Raw genomic sequence first — 18950 nt, forward strand, 5'->3', positions numbered from 1 at the left:
ACCAAACAGAAAAATATTACAAACAGATTCTAAAAAAGAGACAAACAGATTTTGTGAGGAACTACTAGATTAGAGAGAAAGAGTTTGAACTATTTTCTTCTATATAAGTTTTTTATGTTAGGCTATGCGTTATGAATCACTCCCCATTATTCTAAGTCACTCGTCACATCAGCACCAACTCAGTTTTTCTTCCATAATTTAATCTCACAATTCAACCTATGTTATACCTCATTCTTCGTGATTCTCCATCATTCTATTTATTAATATTATCTAATAACAAAAGAAAAAACAGTTGAATGGGCAGTGAACCATGTGAGATGGGTCAGTGGGACCCGCGCCACTACTAGTGATTTGGTGGTAGGGGCGTGGTGTTTCCATGATATCACTAGTGATGCTTAATGAACCATACCCCTCAGGCTTAGAATTTAAGATAAACGTTATTATATCATCTCAAGCAATATACATTTAAGTGATAATAAAGTTCTTTTACCATTAGTGGCTCATAGTTTCAACCATGGAATATATATAAAGCACGAAGTAAGATAAATAAGCAAACTTAAACCAAGATAAATATATAATACTCATGGGCGGCTAATTGCTAAAGTCATGTAAAGCTTTATCTCAAAATTTAAAAAAATATTCAAATATTATGTTTAAATTATTTTCATAATGAACTATTATTATAGATGAGAATGATTCTTAGCCCAAGTGATTAAGGTGATACTCTTAAAGATTTTATTTAAAAATAAATAAGGTTTTGAATTCAAGTATCACATGTGATAAAAATAGGGGTTTTCAGGTAATTTGACCGGAATGTTTTCTCACCTATGGTGGGTTTTCTCTCGATGGTGGAATGAAGATGATCGATTGGGTAGTGACCTGATCCAAATAATCGTTTAAAAAGAAAAAAAAATTATGAGACCAAAAAGAGTGAAATATTGAAAAGAATAAACATATTAGGTAAAAGAATGTGGGGAACCAGCTCATAGAACACTTTGGGGGGCAATACATTAGGTAACATGCACTTCCCCACTTTGTGTTCTTTTAATCATATTAACTAACACACCAAAGTCAAAGCCAAATTTGTCTTATTTAATTTTTTTATTCAAATTACTAGGTTATTGACCCGTGCACGACACGGGTGGAAAAATATAAATCGTTAATGTTAATACGTTCTAAAAATATATAAATCAAAAAATAACCGTGTTTTTAGTTATATGTGCTTGTTATATAATTATTAACGGGTTTCCTAATAAACTCTAAAATTGTAATTAATGGACGACTGTTAAATATAGTTGATGATTTATGGTAATAAGTAACTAATTCCTTTAAACTTTTAATAGATACATTATATTTTCAAATTTAAGAAGATTGTTTAACTCTATACATTTATTGATCAATATGGTCAACTGTTAACTAATTATATGTCAACATTAGTAAAAATCTAACATTCTAAATTTATTCATGAATTTATTACTTATTTGAGTGATTGTTACTATATAATTATATGTAACTCTGGAAATAAATAAGTAGTTTATATTTGCTCATGATCTAATTAGTTAAATAAGGAAGATTTTAAGTTTGTTACTATAATTTATTTAACAAAAACACGAAAAGTAAAAGTTAACAAAAATGAATTATTTAATTCAACCAACATAAATAATATAGAAAATAAAATAACTTATTGATATAATTTTTTAACAACCTTAAAAAGATAATAGATAATCCTACTATAAAATAACACTCAACATAAGGAAAACATAAGTTCAAAGATATCCATATAAAATTCAACCAACATAAATAAAACCCAAATCACAATGTCAAACAAACAAACATAAAAACCAAAAACATCCATAGTCAAACCATTAAAAAAGACAAACGATGCATGCAATAAGCTGCGTTTATTATTAAGTTGCGCCTTCGTCCATTTTAAATATCCACGTCATCAACATTAGCATCAACAACTGGTTGTTCATCAACCTTCGTCTTGGTTGCAGACATACCGGTGTCATCCTGACCATCATAAGTATCATCCAACTTCCGCTTGAGTTTTACGTCAACCTCTGGTAAAGAAATAGCCTTCCCATCAAGAGATGAAAGACAATCCGGAATTATGTCTTCGGAGTTTGAAATAGGAGTGAAGTGGTCGGACGAAGGTGTCAACAACTCCTACGAATCAGTTTATCATTCATGTTTTTAGTATAAACATTTAGATTTATAAAGTTTTGGATTATTAAAAAAACGGATTAATAATCCAACTGTTACATTTTCGGTTGATTTCAGGTTAGAGGATGATCCAACTATTAAAGACTGATTGTCATTAGGCTGCACATGAAGTTAAATTGAATTATATTTAAAATTAAATAAATACACAGTTTGTTAATGTACATTAAAACATTATTTTTAAAAACGGAAACAATAATCATACCTGACCATGAGCAAGCTGTTTATCAAGATCATTAAGAACGTCCTGATCATCGGTTAACTTGGTGACACTGTAGACGTCATATGAGTTCCTGATGTTGTAGTCACTAACCTCAACAATGAAAGCAAATTTCTTTTCTAATATAGTGTTGAGTTCTTTAGGAAACGTGTGCATCGGATCAACCTTCAAAATAACAATTAAGAAAATGAACATAATAAAAAATCATTTAATAAAGTTCTAAAATGTAAAAAAAGAAAAGTCAATGATTTGAAAATCAAGTTAAATAGGATAAAAGCTGTTTGCGTTTTTATTTTATGTTTATAAGATATTAAAAAATTCCGGTTTTAAAACAATGAAAAAAAAGAACATAATAATATGAAAACTAATAGATTGAACTGAATAGTGTAAATGACACAAAAAAACGTATTGTATGGGAGAATGGTACAAATGTCATACCTCAACATCAGTGGTAACAAATTCATCAGCAGGCTTATTGAACAACTGTCTCGCATCCCTATCAAACAACGTAAGAGAAACAACACCGGTCGTATCTTGTACACGAATTGGAATTCGGAATCTGTAAAATAAAGGGGACTTATTTTAAAAATTATTGTAAAACACCAGTTTAATTTAATATTATTAAATGAAAAAGTAATAATATTATATATTTTAAATTTATAAAATAGTACCTCGGTCCAGTGGTTACACCTTGAGAATTACAACTTGAATTCTTACATTCATAAACCTTCACTCCATTAACAAAAGTAGAAGTAATCTTACGACTACAACGTTTACATCCATTATAGTACCATTCCTTGTTACCCAATATATACTTAATGGTACCAATTATGACGACATTTTTAGCCTATAATAATAACATGGTGAACTTATTAGTAAAATTTAACTCAACATGAGTATTTACAAACACAAATGGTTACATACCTCCAAAATGGTACAAAGATCACTGATTGAATAGAATGGATACTTCTTCAAAAATTCATCCTTAACAGTTAGCAGCTTAGATGAACCAACCGGTTTAGGTACTTCGACATTGACTTTCGAGGATATTTCAAGCAACCTATTATTTCAAAAAAATAAGTCATAAGGTGTTTAAAATAAACAATAATGTATACGTGTAATAAAATAAAATTATAATTAAATAGTTATAATACATTACCGTTTCTTATAATCAATCACTTCATACAAGTAATCATTGATCATCAACCTTGACACTTGGTTACCATAAGAGTTTTGAACATAAACATTTTCTGCCAAAATCATATAAACGTATGTAAAGTTAGAATTATTAACTATAAAGAATTTTAAGGATTAGAAATAAAATACTCAATGTATAATGATACCTCCATAGTACTTGACTCGTGCGAATTTGAGGACGATAATGAGATACTCCTTATTCGGGTTGTCAGAAACATATTTGATAAGTTGTTTAAGATAGTCATCCCATAAGGTGAGATAAATCGTTTTGCCACTGGTTCATCGAAAAGTAGAAGTTAACAAAAATGAATTATTTAATTATACATGATAATATATAAATTATTTACAAAACCTCAAATCAGCAAATTCCATGGTTCTTCGATTCTGGTGTTGTGCCTCTCGGAAGAATGAGTTTTTATTGTCGAAAAACTTACTGACATGACCGATTACATCTGAGAAATAATTTATAATGAGGAATGAAACAGATATTAAACGATCGTATTTAACTGTCGTAATATAATGTATTGAATTTAAAACGAAATTTAATTAAAAGATGCAAAAAAGGATACCTATCGTTCCATTCTGAGTTACGTTATTGGCTTTGATATCATCAAAGGTAGCAAACGACAATCCATAAATGTGACCTTTAAACTCATCACAAATCGAAAGTCGAGTTTCTGACGTGAAACAGAGCTTATGTGGGCTGTCAACTACACGGTATGTTGACAGATTTGCACCAAGGGAAGCTTTTCGCACAATCAATGAGCGATTCTCAGCAAGCCAAACATCATGTTTCGGTATGCAAGGTTTCCTTACATACGCCTGCATTCGATGACCCTGTTACAGTATTAATAAGACAAACATTATTGTATGCATATAATAAGAAAGAAATGAAAAAAATATAAACAATTATTGTATGCATATTTCTCATACCGTCTCATCTTGTAAGATCATTTCGATGGACCAGTCCTCTCCTGGTTTATTGTTGTCCTTCAAACGCCACAGTCTAAGTATATGAACCTTCAGTAAGCAATCGTTGTTTGAAACATCCAAAGAGTTGAACATGGTAAAGTTTTTTGCTTCCATCTTGCTGTGTAACAAAAACAAAATCAATGCAAAGATAAAAGAATCGGTAAATAAAATTTACATGAGTGAAAATAAATATTTATATGTATATTCGAAAATGAAAACCTTGAAAATGAAACAAATATGAAACGAAGACAAAGAAAGTGAGAACTGTGTGAATGTCTTCGTTATGGTTACAGTATATATAGACACGGAGTATTTGTTACAAACTTGGAATTATTAACAAAAATAGGAAAGCTCTAAATGCGGTTAATTGAAGGAGAATACAATCAGGGATTTATAAAAAATAATCCTAACAACTTGCCAAAATTTGATATTATTTGTAGAATGTACATATTGCCAAAATTTTTAATAATTTGTAGAATGTAAATCTAAATAACATTTAGTAAACTTTTTGAATATATTGATAATAAAAATTCTAATACAAATATTCTAATACAAATAAAAATCATAACAACTTGCCAAAATTTGTCATAAGTTGACTAACAATTGAAATTTCGAATTTCAAAAGTTGATATAATTACTTACATTAACAAATCAGGGATTTATATAAAATAATAAATTCTAATACAAATATTCTAATACAAATAAAAATCATAACAACTTGACAAAATTTGTCATAAGTTGACTAACAATTAGAAATTTCGAATTTAGTAAAACTCATTTAATATACTATGAATTAATATTTTCTTTGTAACAACTTTCCAAAATATTTAGAAAGTAAATACGGATTTAATTAAAAGGAATAAATAAATAGTAATAACTCATAGGTGATTACGAGTTCACAATTTGAAAATTAAGTTGACTAATAATTCAAATTTCAAATTTAAAAAATTGTTAGCTCTTACTAATGATAGTAATCAATAAAAATCAAAACTTAATATTACAAAAAATATAACATGTTATTCAGATCTTCACAATGAAATTACTTACCGGAAAATAAAATCCAATTGACGGGATGACAACAATGTCTTTCAGATCTGATTAACAATAACCATGACGCGACGGCAAAGTATCCGAACATCTGATCAAAAATAACCATGGATCTACTGAATAGCCGTGATAAGATCAATGATTATTTCGTTATTATAGCGTCTTAATAGCCGTGATTTTGAAGAAAACGAACTAAAAAATTCGTCTGAGAGACGGATAAATTGATTTCGTCGGAGGGACGGTTAAACTGAAGGATATTATCATAATACGATTGAACTGTAGATACTGGTTAAACTGATGGAAGATACTGGTTAAACTGATGGAAGATAATGGTAGAATGAAGAGAAAGGGGATCCAAGGAAAAAAAATTAATCGTAATATTGTAATTCATTTAAAGTATTTAATTAAATTAAATGCTTTTAATGTATAAGGAAAATAATATGTTTTTGATTTATTTTAATGATAAGAAAATTAGAGAAGTGAGGGATATTTTTGGAAGGAGAGGCTAACGTCCAATAGGAAGGGGCCATGTGGCACCAAACTCTATTGTTTTAATATATAGTAGGATTTAATTGAGGCCGTAGCATGTTTTATATATATAACTATATTTTCATTGTGGAAAGTGCAGATGTTATTAAAATCAACAAGCATGATGTTAAAAGCTAAAAACACAAACAACAAGAATTACAACATAAGTTTACAGTAGTCTTTTCAAAAAATGATTATTTAAAGGAAAAGCGGTTCTCGATAAAAAATACCCTTACAATTTTGTGTCCTCCATGATTTTACATAAACTAGCGGCATTATTTGAAAATATAGCCTCGTTCATGTCTTTTTATTATAGCAACATGGCGAAAGGATGACCCCGCATAACACCTTGTTCTTCTATTGACTCGATATATATATATATATATATATATATATATATATAACTAATTATATGAATTCTTTCTTTATAAATAATTTATCATTGATACACATGTCAATTGAAGTTATATATCCTATCAAGTGAAATGTATGCCACTTTAATAAAGGAATTTAAATTATGTTATTTTTTTTTCATTTAAGTGTTTTAATTAGTTACTAACATAAATATATTACTTAAAACTACTACATTTATATTGATATATAGTTTATAAATACAATTTTATTATCCAAATATTCATAATATAGTTCAAAGTAAACAAAGCCTTTAAACCAAAATTTGCTTATTTGTGCATCAAAACTTTTTACAACCGCATCAAGAAATAAAAACCATTTGTCAAATCTCCTTAATAAAAATATATAAGGTTGTGATATAAGTTGTTCTAACGCTTCAGGATAACAACTTTCAGTCATTGTATATTAGTCTTCTTAACGTGTCAGGAACAACATTCTCGATCCTCTATACTAATCTAAAAGAGAACAAATTAAAAAAATTGGGTAGATGGATGACTTCTCTTCCTCACATGTTTAAACCTTACTGAATAGAAGAATAAAACAAATCAAAGGGAAAAATAAGAAAGACAAATGGAACTTCAATTATAGTAGATGTCCATGAACCAGTGTGTTCATGAGTGAATATACCGAGTAACTTGAATATCAACCAAATAAGCTTTATTTATAAATTATAAATAAAGTTGCGTTTCTCTCATCTAGTATATATATCAACCTATTTTTCAAGTAAATCATTCATAGTTTGTTCACCTATTTGGTTATTTTACAGTTAAACCTCATCTATACCCTAATTTCGACATGTTATTAAGTTTAATTAAATTGTATGTATGAGCATATGAGCCTTATATCAAATTGCAAATTTTGTTGAGTCATAAGTGTTGCTGTTAATGCCAATTATCCAATATTCTTTTTTTATTTAATCTGTGTAATACATGAAATTCTAACTTAGTTAGACCATGCATAGTTATAACTAAGCACACCCGAACATTTTATGCCATGTGACATCTAGTCAGCTTTTGTGCATTTTGCAAAAAGTGCGCGTAGTGAGAAAAATACTCCAAAACGCCTCTCTCTCCTCCCTTTCTCTCTACCTCTCACTCACAAAACCTTCAAAACTTGTGTCACACTAGCGTTATGTACATAATGCTTACCACCATAATGCCTGGACCGGAGGAGAGGGGGGGGGGGGGATGTTCCATGCATTATAGCTCCAAAACGTCACATATTGCCATCCACTACGGATGGTCTTACCGCAAATGTGATGTATTAACCCCAAAATCAAGTCATAGGATACGTACTGAATTTATTTGGTGTCGTATAAAAAGTATATGTTTGCTTCAAGGAAAATTAAATCAAACAGGTTTCCAAAATAAAATATAAAAAAACACTATCTGGTTAAACCGCAACAGATTGGTGGGTTACACGTACTTAACCCATATTGAAACAATATAATGTTTTTTTAAGTGTAGTGTAATATATAATGCTTTGAAATTTTAACCAAAAGATAGCTACTCAGTTTAATTCTATTCATCATATTAAAGTCAGACCTTTCTTTCTTTCCCATGCTCATTTTCTATCACCACCAATACTATTTTTCAAGATCAAACTACACCAATAAAACATATAAGGCGTCTCAAAACCTATTATAAACAAGCTATGACTTTAAATCCTAACTTAAATAAAGTATCTTTTTTGTAATTAAATGTGTAAGTACGTATTTAATATATAATTAGGTTCACTTTAAGAGTTTACATTGATAGTAGAAAGACTCAACTCTTGCTTTTTAAGGGTGCATGTTCGAATCTTATAATTCTCAACTTTATTTTTCTATATATTTTTACATCTTATGAAAATTTGTGTGAAGTAATTCTTTCTTTCTTTTCTTTTTTTAAAGGTCTCCAATTGTTTTCACTTTAGGCACCTATAATGATTGAGCCGGCCTTAAAAATATACATCTCTTTAATTTTAAATGAACAACTTAAGAATCGTATAAATATACCATACATGTTGCTTTAGCTATTATAAATGAAATTGTTTGGTAATATACAAGGGCCCAATATACAATCGTCTTCATAAATGTTCTCTCTCTAAATTTTAAATACATATAATTAAGAAAATCATAGTTTGCCAGTGTTTTAAAATAGATAAAAGTTATAGAGACGCTATAATGATTTTTTAAAAATAGAAATTAACTAATGAGATGTTGGAAATTTTTAAAAAAGGATCAAATTTTGAATATATAAATGTTATTTTTAGTTTAGTTATAAATTCACTAATGCTTTAAAAGTTAAATCAGCATAGGACCCGCAAAACATAAAAGTTTTTTTTTTTTTTTTTTTTTTTTCATACTTTGACCAACCATTCTAGATTGGCCAGTATTATATTTTGAAATAAAAAAAAGGAGTCACATTCAATTATTACTCACTTTTTTCATCAAAATCATTATGAAGTATGAACCATTTTGATTTATACGAGTTCGGGAACTTTGTCTCTTAGCTTATTACTATCTAGAAGATGTATATCTACACAATTGTCTTACATTTATAGTTTTCCTTAGATGATTGTTTTAAAGTTGTTAATATAATATTTATTTAAAAAGTAAAAAGATTGTTAAGGAGTGGTGCATGCCTGCATGGTGAGTGATCTTTTCCATGGTTCATCTTTAACAGAACTTTAGCAACTTATGCATTTTTCGTCGTTGGTAGTCAAAGTGTGTAACTATATTCTACCGAAATTACCAATCCAAGCACAAACAAGAACCTTTTACGATATTGGCTGTAACATCCCGAAAATTCTAGAATAATATTTAATGTAATATATTTGTCGGGTGAATTATTTGAGTTAGTGAGATAATGATAATAATATGATAATAAAGCTTAAGGGGTAGCGGACTTGGTTAATAGAATTAAAGATGGACCAAAAAGAAAAGATGAGCCTTAGGTCCATTGGCTTAAGGGAATATAAAAACCCCTTAAACCCTAATCCTTTCCATTATTATCTATCACTACACCATAGCCTACACCTTGAGAAACACACACAAACACCATCCTTTAACCCGAGCCAAGATCCAAAGGTGAAAACCCGAACCCGTTGATGCTAGATCGTTGTGACGAACCAAAACAACATAAAGACTAGACCGTGTTCGTTAAACCGACTCGTGTAAGGTACGTTTATGTTTAGAAATCATTCATTTAGACTCGAATTCGTTTGGAAATCTCAGATCTGATCTAGTATGATAAAAATGAATCCAACGAATCTAAACTTACTGAAATTGATTAACGTTTGATAGGTTAATTGTTAACCTAAATACACCCGTACTATAGAGGCTTAAATCGTACCCTACAAACATGAATATTTGGATGATTGGACCCTTGGGGTTTTTAGGCTTTGCATAGACGATTCCAACGGTACCTAAATCATGTTATTTTGTTAAGAAACGAAGATTTAATTGAAGATTTGAGATAGATTGACTATTTATGTTCTTATCAATTTTGACTTTGACCTCTGAGTCAAAGTCTGGATAAGAACATAGATGATTCGTGGTGATTGACCAATTCGTTACGCGTTCATAACGAATGGGACCCAATTCGTGAGACTTGATAACGAATGAGCTCTTATTTCGTTATCTATCCATTCGTTAGATAAGATAACGAATCTGGTAATTCGTTATATGCTCATTCGCTATGCTAAGCTAACGAATCAGATGATGTTCAGATAACGAATTAGCATAACGAGTCAAGTAACGAATCAGGTGATTCGTTACTTGCTAATTCGTTATGTGAGGATAACGAACCAGAATAGCGAATTAGACCACGAATCAGGCTTAATTCGTTATAGAGAATGAGTTAGCAAATTAGATAATAATTTGTAATCCTAATGGAAAATGTGTTAAGACACTTAATGAAAATAAAATTTTTCCAAGCTGACCTGGCAGCTTAACCCAGCCAGGGGCTCTGCCCCTTGGACCCCACTAGGGGTTGCCGCCCCTAGAACCCCGCCGCCAGGGGCGCTACCCCCGGACCCCCGTTCGTTGTGGGTAATAATTAAACTAGAAATATGATATGGATAGTGATAGTTAATTGATACGTATAATTGTTATACAGTTAGTCGTGCACAGCTCAAGAAAGGAGTAACCATTAACAGTGAACGTAACCGAGTTCAGGTGAGTTTCTAGCCCCATTCCTTGTTATTTTTCGTGGCTGTGTGCATACTCGATGTGACTAGTTAATATACTTACCTTAAGTGGCAAGTGTATGCTATATATGATATGTGATAGATATGAATTATTGTTTGTCGGTACGCGAACGATCTTCGGATATTGCGCGTACTGTCAGGTTAATAATAAGGATATGAATATTGTATGTAATGTAAGGATGATTGCTTGTTGATACGTGAACGATCTTCGGATATTGCACGTATTGCCAAGAATAGTGATGATCGTCTCCTTATATGGATATTAAATGATAACTTATATATAGAGTTCCCTTTACGGATAATATATAGAGTGTTCCGTTGATGGAAAGCATAGTGTTCCTTTGATGGAAAGCCTAGTGTTCCTTTAATGGAAAGCCCAGTGTTCCTTTGATGGAAAGCATAGTGTTCCTTTAATGGAAAACATAGTGTTCCTTCTATGAAAGTATATAGGATTTTCCTTTTATGGAGAATATATATATAGAGTGTCCTTCTATGAAGATATAAATAGTAGGGGTGATAGTAATAGTTCTTTTAATAGATACTATGTGACGTTCCTCTTATGGATATTTATACAAGGTTAAGATATGTATGTATGTATGTAAGATATGTGTATGTATTGTATGTCGCCTGATTAACTAGAACTCACTCAGCGTAGCTGACTTTTAGAATGCACGCAAGTATACATGTTTATTGAGAGAGCATGAGGAGGACACATGGCATGGATTGAACGGAGACACCTGAAGATAGAAGAAATGATGTTTTAAATAAGATGTTTATGTTATGGTTTTTTTAAAAAAAAGATTAAATAATTTGTAACGAATGATTGATGTTTTATATTCCGCGAAAAGTTTTAATAAACTCTGATTTGTAGAACTGTGTTTATGAGTAAGTCCGACGCTAAAGTAGGGCTACCGGGATCGGGGCCTTACATGGCGTGATCGTGACCAGTTAAAATACTAAAACCTAAAGCGACTAAAAACACAAACCAAGTATAACAACCGTATCACTCAATCAAATCAACAAACTCAACAAAGTCAATAGTCTTCACCTTTCTCTCCTAAAGTTACTCCAGTCAATATTGCATAGTCAAGTTTGTTGTAACTTACCATTATTCTCTCCATTATATTATTATTTATAGTATTGTGAATCATAATGTAAATCAATAGAGATTTACCTTCTTTCATGGTATCACCCTCAAGATCCTATTCCCTGTAAACTTCTCAATCGGCTGATCACCCTCACCCTCACCCTCACCATCATGACCACCAACGCTTCCTCCTCTTCCTTCACCACCATCGAAACTAAGCTTCCCATGGCCACCATTCTCCACATGCTCACAATCAAACTCTCTTCCACTAACTATCTCTATTGGCAAAATCAATTACTTCCACTTCTCGCCAACCAAGAGCTCCTCGGCCATGTCGATGGCTCTATCCCTCCACCCCCAAAATTCATTACCTTCGCCTCTATTGAGCAGCCTAATCCCGAGTTCACGGCCTGGTCGATCTCCGATCAACAGGCTATCCTCATTCTTAACTCTTCACTCACCGAAGAGGCTGTTGCTGAAATTCTTCGCTTAACCACTGCTCGCCAAATCTGGACCGCCCTTGAAGCGGCCAACAGCAACACCTCTCTTGAACGGATGCATCTTCTCAATGAGAATCTTCGTAGCCTGACGAAAGGGTCCTCAACTGTAGCAGATTACGGTCATCGATTCAAGGCCATCTGTGATCAACTCTCTGCTATTGGCCATCCTGTTAAAGACACAGACAAAACTCATTGGTTCCTCTGTGGTCTAGGGCCTACTTTTGAGAGTTGGTCCACCGCAATCTGCACCACCCGTGAACCGCTTCCCTTCCGTGACTTACTCACAAAAGCTGAGAGCCAAGAGCAATTTCTTTTGGCCATTAACCCCTCATCCAACCCACCCGTGGCTTTTATTGCTCACAACAACCAAACTCGGTCCACTGGCTCTTCCCAAAACCGCAACCAGAAACGCGGTTCCTATCCCCGTGGTCAATCATCCGGCTCCTCTAGCTCCTCCTCCAATGGAACCCGTCGGCCACCACATTGCCAACTGTGCCGCACCAATGGACACTTTGCAAATAAGTGTCCAAAACTCTCATCCTTCGTGGCCTCGGCTTCTGGAAACGAAGATATTGCTCGTGCCTTTCACGCTCAATGTCATGTTCAAAATGAGGATGCTCCCGATTGGGCTGCCGACACGGGAGCAGACCGTCATATGACCGATGACACCGGTAATTTATCTTCCTTTTCTCCTTACAAAGGAGGGTCTTCGGTCACCTTTGGTAATGGTCAATCTCCGCCCATTACTCACAAAGGTCGTGTCTCGTTAACCAAACATGTTAAATTAAATGATGGTTTGGTTGTTCCATCTTTAACCCGTAACCTTCTTTCTATTAGCAAGTTGACAAATGATTTTCCCGTTGATGTCCTTTTTTCTAACTCTTTTTTTATTATCCAGGACCGGAAAACAAGCCAACCTCTCGCTCAAGGTCGATGTGTAAACGGTCTTTACGTGCTCCGGGACAAGTCTTTTGCTTTTGTTGCTTCTGTTTCGTCTAATAATGCCTCTTTTGAATTGTGGCACAATCGTTTGGGTCATGTTGCTTTTGACATTATTCTTGTATTAAAAAGACTTGGTTGTTTATCTTTTACATCTATTTTACCTAAGCCTACTTTATGTTCTTCATGTCAACTTGCTAAATCACATAAATTGCCATTTACATTGAATGAAAACGTGCTTCTTTTCCTCTAGATCTCGTTCATTGTGATCTATGGGGACCATCACCAATAACCAGTAAAGATGGATATAAATACTATGTTGTGTTTGTGGATGACTTTTCTAGATTCTCTTGGTTGTATCCTCTTAAGCACAAAACCGATTTTTATTCGGTTCTTTAAACCTTTTTGCGTTTCGTTCAAACTCAATTTTCACGCAAAATAAAGGTTTTCCAAAGTGACGGTGGCACATAATTTGTCAATCAATACGTGTGAAAAATATTTGACGAAAATGGCACATTTCATCGTTTTTCGTGTCCGTATACCGCTCCTCAAAACGGTCGTGTCGAAAGAAAGCATCGACACATAGTAGAAACCGGCCTCGCTATGCATTTCCATGCGAGTGTTCCTATCACTCATTGGATTGATGCCTTTAATTCCGCCACCTACATCATCAATCGTTTGCCAACTAAAATTTTAAATGACAAATCTCCATTTGAAATTTTATTTTCTACGACGCCAAATTATTCAAACTTTCGTTCATTTGGATGTCGTGTTTATCCATACTTACGTGATTATGCTCCCCATAAACTTGCACCTCGAAGTATACCTTGTATTTTCTTAGGATACGCTCCTCAACACAAAGGTTACAAATGCTTCGATCCTATACCCTCACGTATGTATGTCACCCGGCATGCTCGATTTGATGAAACCTCATTTCCATATGTGGATAACTCCTCACAATCGGATATTGCTTCATTATTCCTATCCACTTTTGATGAAACCACAACTGTTCCACACCCTTCGGCTCATTCCACAACCGATGAGCCCATTCTTCCCCCTAAACCCACGGCCCAGACCACTAATAATAATCCATCACCTACTTCCACTCACTCCTCCCCTCCTTAGCCCAACCCCTCGGCCCACTCCCCATTCAATCAACAAAGTCCACCTAACTTATCCACTCAATCCTCAACCACCTCCTCCAATCCATTGGCTCAATCACCAACAACTCAACAAACTCTAACTACCTCCACCACTCTATCCCAAGCATGTTCTCTCTGTGACTCTCAATCCATTCCTCCTTCCACCGATAATTCATCATCGGCTCATAACCCATCCTTACAACATCAACACTCTCCACCACCATCAACACCACCCCCGTCCACCACCCCTCCTCCATCTCTAATCTCACCCGTGCCCACCCCATCCCCCTCTCCCATTGCTTCATCTCATCCCCATGACAACTCGTTCTAAAGTTGGCACCTTCAAACCCAATCCGAAACACACGGCTTACCTTGCTACCATAATGCACTCTTGCTTCCATGCGGCACTGCTTACTAACAGTGTCCCTAAAGGCTTCAAAAGTGCTTCAAAACACTCTCATTGGATGAGTGCAATGCAAAATGAGCTTTCGGCTCTCACCCGAAATCGCACGTGGTCTCTTGTGCCTCGCCCATCTTCTACAAATATTGTAGGCTCCAAATGGGTATTCCGAACCAAATACCGTTCGGATGGATCGCTTGATCGGCACAAAGCACGCCTCGTTGCACAATGCTTCACTCAAATACCGGGCCTAGACTTTAATCACACGTTTAGCCCGGTTGTGAAGGCATCCACCATTCGCATTGTTCTATCATTAGCCGTCATTAATCGTTGGTCTCTTCGCCAACTAGATGTAAACAATGCGTTCTTAAACGGTCATCTTTCAGAAACCATTTACATGGAACAACCTCCCGGGTTTATCGATCCCAAATTTCCGAATCATGTGTGCAAACTAAATAAAGCACTCTATGGTTTGAAACAAGCTCCTAGAGCTTGGTTCCAACGGTTGAGCTCGTTCCTTCTTTCTTTTGGTTTCGCATGTAGCCGCGCCGATCCATCGCTCTTTATCTATTGTCAAGGAGACTCCATCATGTATTTTCTTGTATATGTAGATGATCTAATACTCACCGGAAATAAATCCTCCCTGATCACCTCTTTCACGGCCAGGCTACATCAGGAATTTGCCATCAAAGACCTCGGTTTGCTAAGTTACTTCCTTGGTCTTGAAGTAGTTCATGACAGCAATGGTCTTTTTCTCACCCAAACCAAATATGCCAATGACATTCTAACCCGAGCCGGCCTGACTGAAGCCAAACCGGCACCCATTCCACTCGCCTCAACCGACACTTTCACCAAAGAAAGTGATCCTTTCTCCGACCCTACCCTTTACCGTTCCCTCGTTGGAGCTCTTCAATACCTCACCATCACCCGTCCTGACCTCTCATACGCCGTCAATCAAGCCTGCGAATACCTTCACTCCCCAACCGACCACCACTTTCAACTTGTTAAACGTATTATCCGTTATGTCAAAGGAACAATCTCTCATGGTTTGGTTTTCACGCGACCAACTACTGCTTCAATTTTAGGGTATTCGGATGCGGATTGGGCTAGGTGTATCGAAACTAGAAGGTCAACTTATGGTTACTCAATTTTCTTAGGCGGAAACTTGATCTCATGGAGTGCAAAGAAACAACCAACGGTATCACGATCAAGCTGTGAATCAGAGTATCGGGCAATGGCGAATGTTGCAGCTGAAATTGTTTGGGTTACTCACTTGCTACAGGAACTACATGCTCTTCCCAAGACTCGGCCAACTCTCTTATGCGACAACAAAAGTGCTTTGTTTATGAGTCAAAATCCAATTTCTCACAAGCGTGCTAAACACATCGATTTGGATTATCACTTTGTTCGGGAGCTAGTTATGTCAGGAAAGTTACACACTAATTCAACTTGAGGATATATTCACAAAGAGCTTGCCAAGACCTCTCTTTGAACATTTTCGAGGCTTTCTTCGTGTACATCCGTCGCCGTTTTGCTTGCCGGAGGGTAACAACCGTATCACTCAATCAAATCAACAAACTCAACAAAGTCAATAGTCTTCACCTTTCTCTTCTAAAGTTACTCCAGTCAATATTGAATAGTCAAGTTTGTTGTAACTTACCATTATTCTCTCCATTGTATTATTATTTATAGTATTGTAAATCATAATATAAATCAATAGAGATTTACCTTCTTTCAAAGTACCATATCAATCATGGCGATAAAATATTGGTAGGGAAGAAAAATGCCAAATCGGTTAGTACAAAAACCATAAAAACAAATGATGGTAACGTTACAGTGTTGTTTGGTCGATTTTGATATGTTAATGATGCGGTACATGTACTTAGTAAAAAAATGTTTATCCCTAGCTTACAATAACCTAAATATTTTATTTTGAATACAATAATATTAACAATTTAAAACAATTACGTAACAATAAATATTCGCTAAAACATCGTCGGGTAGTCGATGTACATATATTCCACCGAGGTTTATTGAAACCGAAAACCATTAAATGGATACCAATGTCAGTATCGATGTTACTGATACAGTATCAGTATAGTTCTGGTACTCCATATAAATATGTTAATCCATGGTTTACTATACAAAAAATTACTTTATTAATTGTTAATACAACCTGTTTCCAATCAAATTTATGTCAAGAATTTAAACATAACTGATATTCATTAAATCGTCGGTCGGATAGTGGAAATATTCCGCTGGAACTTATCGAAATCGAAACCCATAATAATGTATACTGATACCTATACCGACCGATGTTGATAAGTCGTTATTGGTCTGGTATAGTACCATACATCATCCGTACGATTTTGATACTCAGTAAAAAAATTATAATATATCTCTAGTTTACTAAACAAACATACTTTATTTAGAATACCAATCTGTTCATGATAAGATTTATTAGGAACAAAGCGTCGATGCAGAAGCGATATATAACCCACACATCCAAAAGTGATCCCATAACACATACCTTGAGTTGATTTCACTATGTTAATTTGATTGCTATATATTTTCAACAATATTTTTACTCTCTCTTTGAAATAGTAATTGGAGAGTACTTTCTATGCATGAGCCATACACAATTTGTCCATAAATTAACCGATAATTACCCACTTATATTTCGTTGCCACTAGTAATCTTTGTCATGAAGACAAATTAATGATGAAATGCATGGAATGGAGATGGTAATTAATATTATAATAATTTAGGATAATTAGGTGGCATGTGGTACGTGTCTAACTAACATGCAATTTCCTCAATATAAATCATGTAATTAGTTCAATAAAATAGTATTATTTGACAACCAAATCTTTTAACACACCACGAAATTACGTCACCGCATCGATCTAACACCTTCATATTGATTTAGGATTGTTTTTCTCGATTTACTTTGATGTACATCATGCTTAATAATTTGTTAATCTTTGGCTCGTTTATGGTCTTTCTTGGACGCTTTTTCCCTATATTTTCTTCGCCTACTGATGATGCCGGTTTTTAATTTCTGGATCTTTTGAGAATGGGTCGTTATTATCGTCGTCGTTAAATGGTTTGTTAATATTTATAGGTTAAAGATAAAATTTAAAATATCTTTATATATAAAAATTATGACTGCTAAACGATCAAATGGCCATTCTCCAACGTCAGGTATGGTGGCCGGGGAGGTGTTCCCGCTCAAAATGATTTTTCTTCGGCCTCGATGACAATAGTGTGAGGTTGCTAGTTATATATTGAAAAGAAATGAAACATGTCAAACATCGATCTTGTACAATAAAGATCATGGAGGGTACGTACTACGTAAACTGTAAAGTATATCTATTTATCTTTTTGTCTAATATTCCAGAATGCCACAAATTTTTAACACACTAATTAATACAAATATTTGTTTTGTTTTTATAAATTTTAATTATTTGATTATTCAAATAAAAAGTATAGGTAAAGAAGGAAGAAGACATAACACGTCACTTTCTATTCCAAGCTGAACAACCACGACTTCATGAAAAAAATTAAAAATCGAACATAATTAGCACTACGAAAACAAAAATAAATGTCTACTATAATTCGTTCTCTTTTAAATAAGAAGATGATTTTATTTGAATTGCAACTTAAAATACTTAAATACCCCAGTAATGTGATCAATATGGTAACACCCGGCTTTACCTACCAACCAATGTTGTCTATGGGGGTCACTAGCCACACCTTTTTTTTATTGCCCGAGTGAAGCTTCCCGTCACCGCATACTCATCCATAGATTACTCTCTCTTGAGCATGTTTAATTATGTCAAAAATGCGTTAGTGATATATACAATACATTTTTAAGACCAATTGTCAAAATAATAATAATAATAATAAAGTTAAAATATAATTGATTATGTGATATTCTTGTTTGTATAAACTAATATAACAAGTTGAAATATTATTGATGATGTGACATTCTTGTTTGTATAAATATGGGCATATGGTAGAGCAATATTGCTTCTTCATCACAACTCAAAACATCGTATCATATCCAGCTTGCTTCTATAGTCTCTCTTCA

The 18950-nt window shown here is 33.8% G+C and overlaps 1 protein-coding gene and 1 long non-coding RNA gene across 2 annotated transcripts; one reads left to right on the plus strand and one right to left on the minus strand.

Moving 5' to 3' along the window:
- Nucleotides 1-1929: 1929 nt before the first annotated feature.
- On the minus strand, nucleotides 1930-12437 carry LOC143630758 (replication protein A 70 kDa DNA-binding subunit B-like). Its single transcript, XM_077099681.1, has 13 exons — nucleotides 12371-12437; nucleotides 12007-12154; nucleotides 4574-4730; nucleotides 4210-4477; nucleotides 3993-4092; nucleotides 3787-3914; nucleotides 3603-3693; nucleotides 3368-3503; nucleotides 3115-3290; nucleotides 2882-3002; nucleotides 2429-2608; nucleotides 2266-2325; nucleotides 1930-2169 (listed from the first exon to the last, which is right to left on the minus strand). The coding sequence occupies exons 1-13, from the start codon at nucleotides 12435-12437 to the stop codon at nucleotides 1930-1932; spliced, it is 1872 nt and encodes a 623-aa protein (XP_076955796.1).
- A 381-nt stretch (nucleotides 12438-12818) lies between these two features.
- LOC143631957 (uncharacterized) lies at nucleotides 12819-13538 on the plus strand. Its single transcript, XR_013153463.1, has 2 exons — nucleotides 12819-13047; nucleotides 13275-13538. It is a non-coding gene; the product is annotated as an uncharacterized LOC143631957 (long non-coding RNA).
- The last annotated feature ends 5412 nt before the right edge of the window (nucleotides 13539-18950 follow it).

Source organism: Bidens hawaiensis, unplaced genomic scaffold (genome assembly GCF_021521415.1).
Source record: "Bidens hawaiensis isolate Kalapana, Puna unplaced genomic scaffold, B.hawaiensis_p1.1 tig00000512_1, whole genome shotgun sequence".
NCBI classification, from domain to species: domain Eukaryota; kingdom Viridiplantae; phylum Streptophyta; class Magnoliopsida; order Asterales; family Asteraceae; genus Bidens; species Bidens hawaiensis.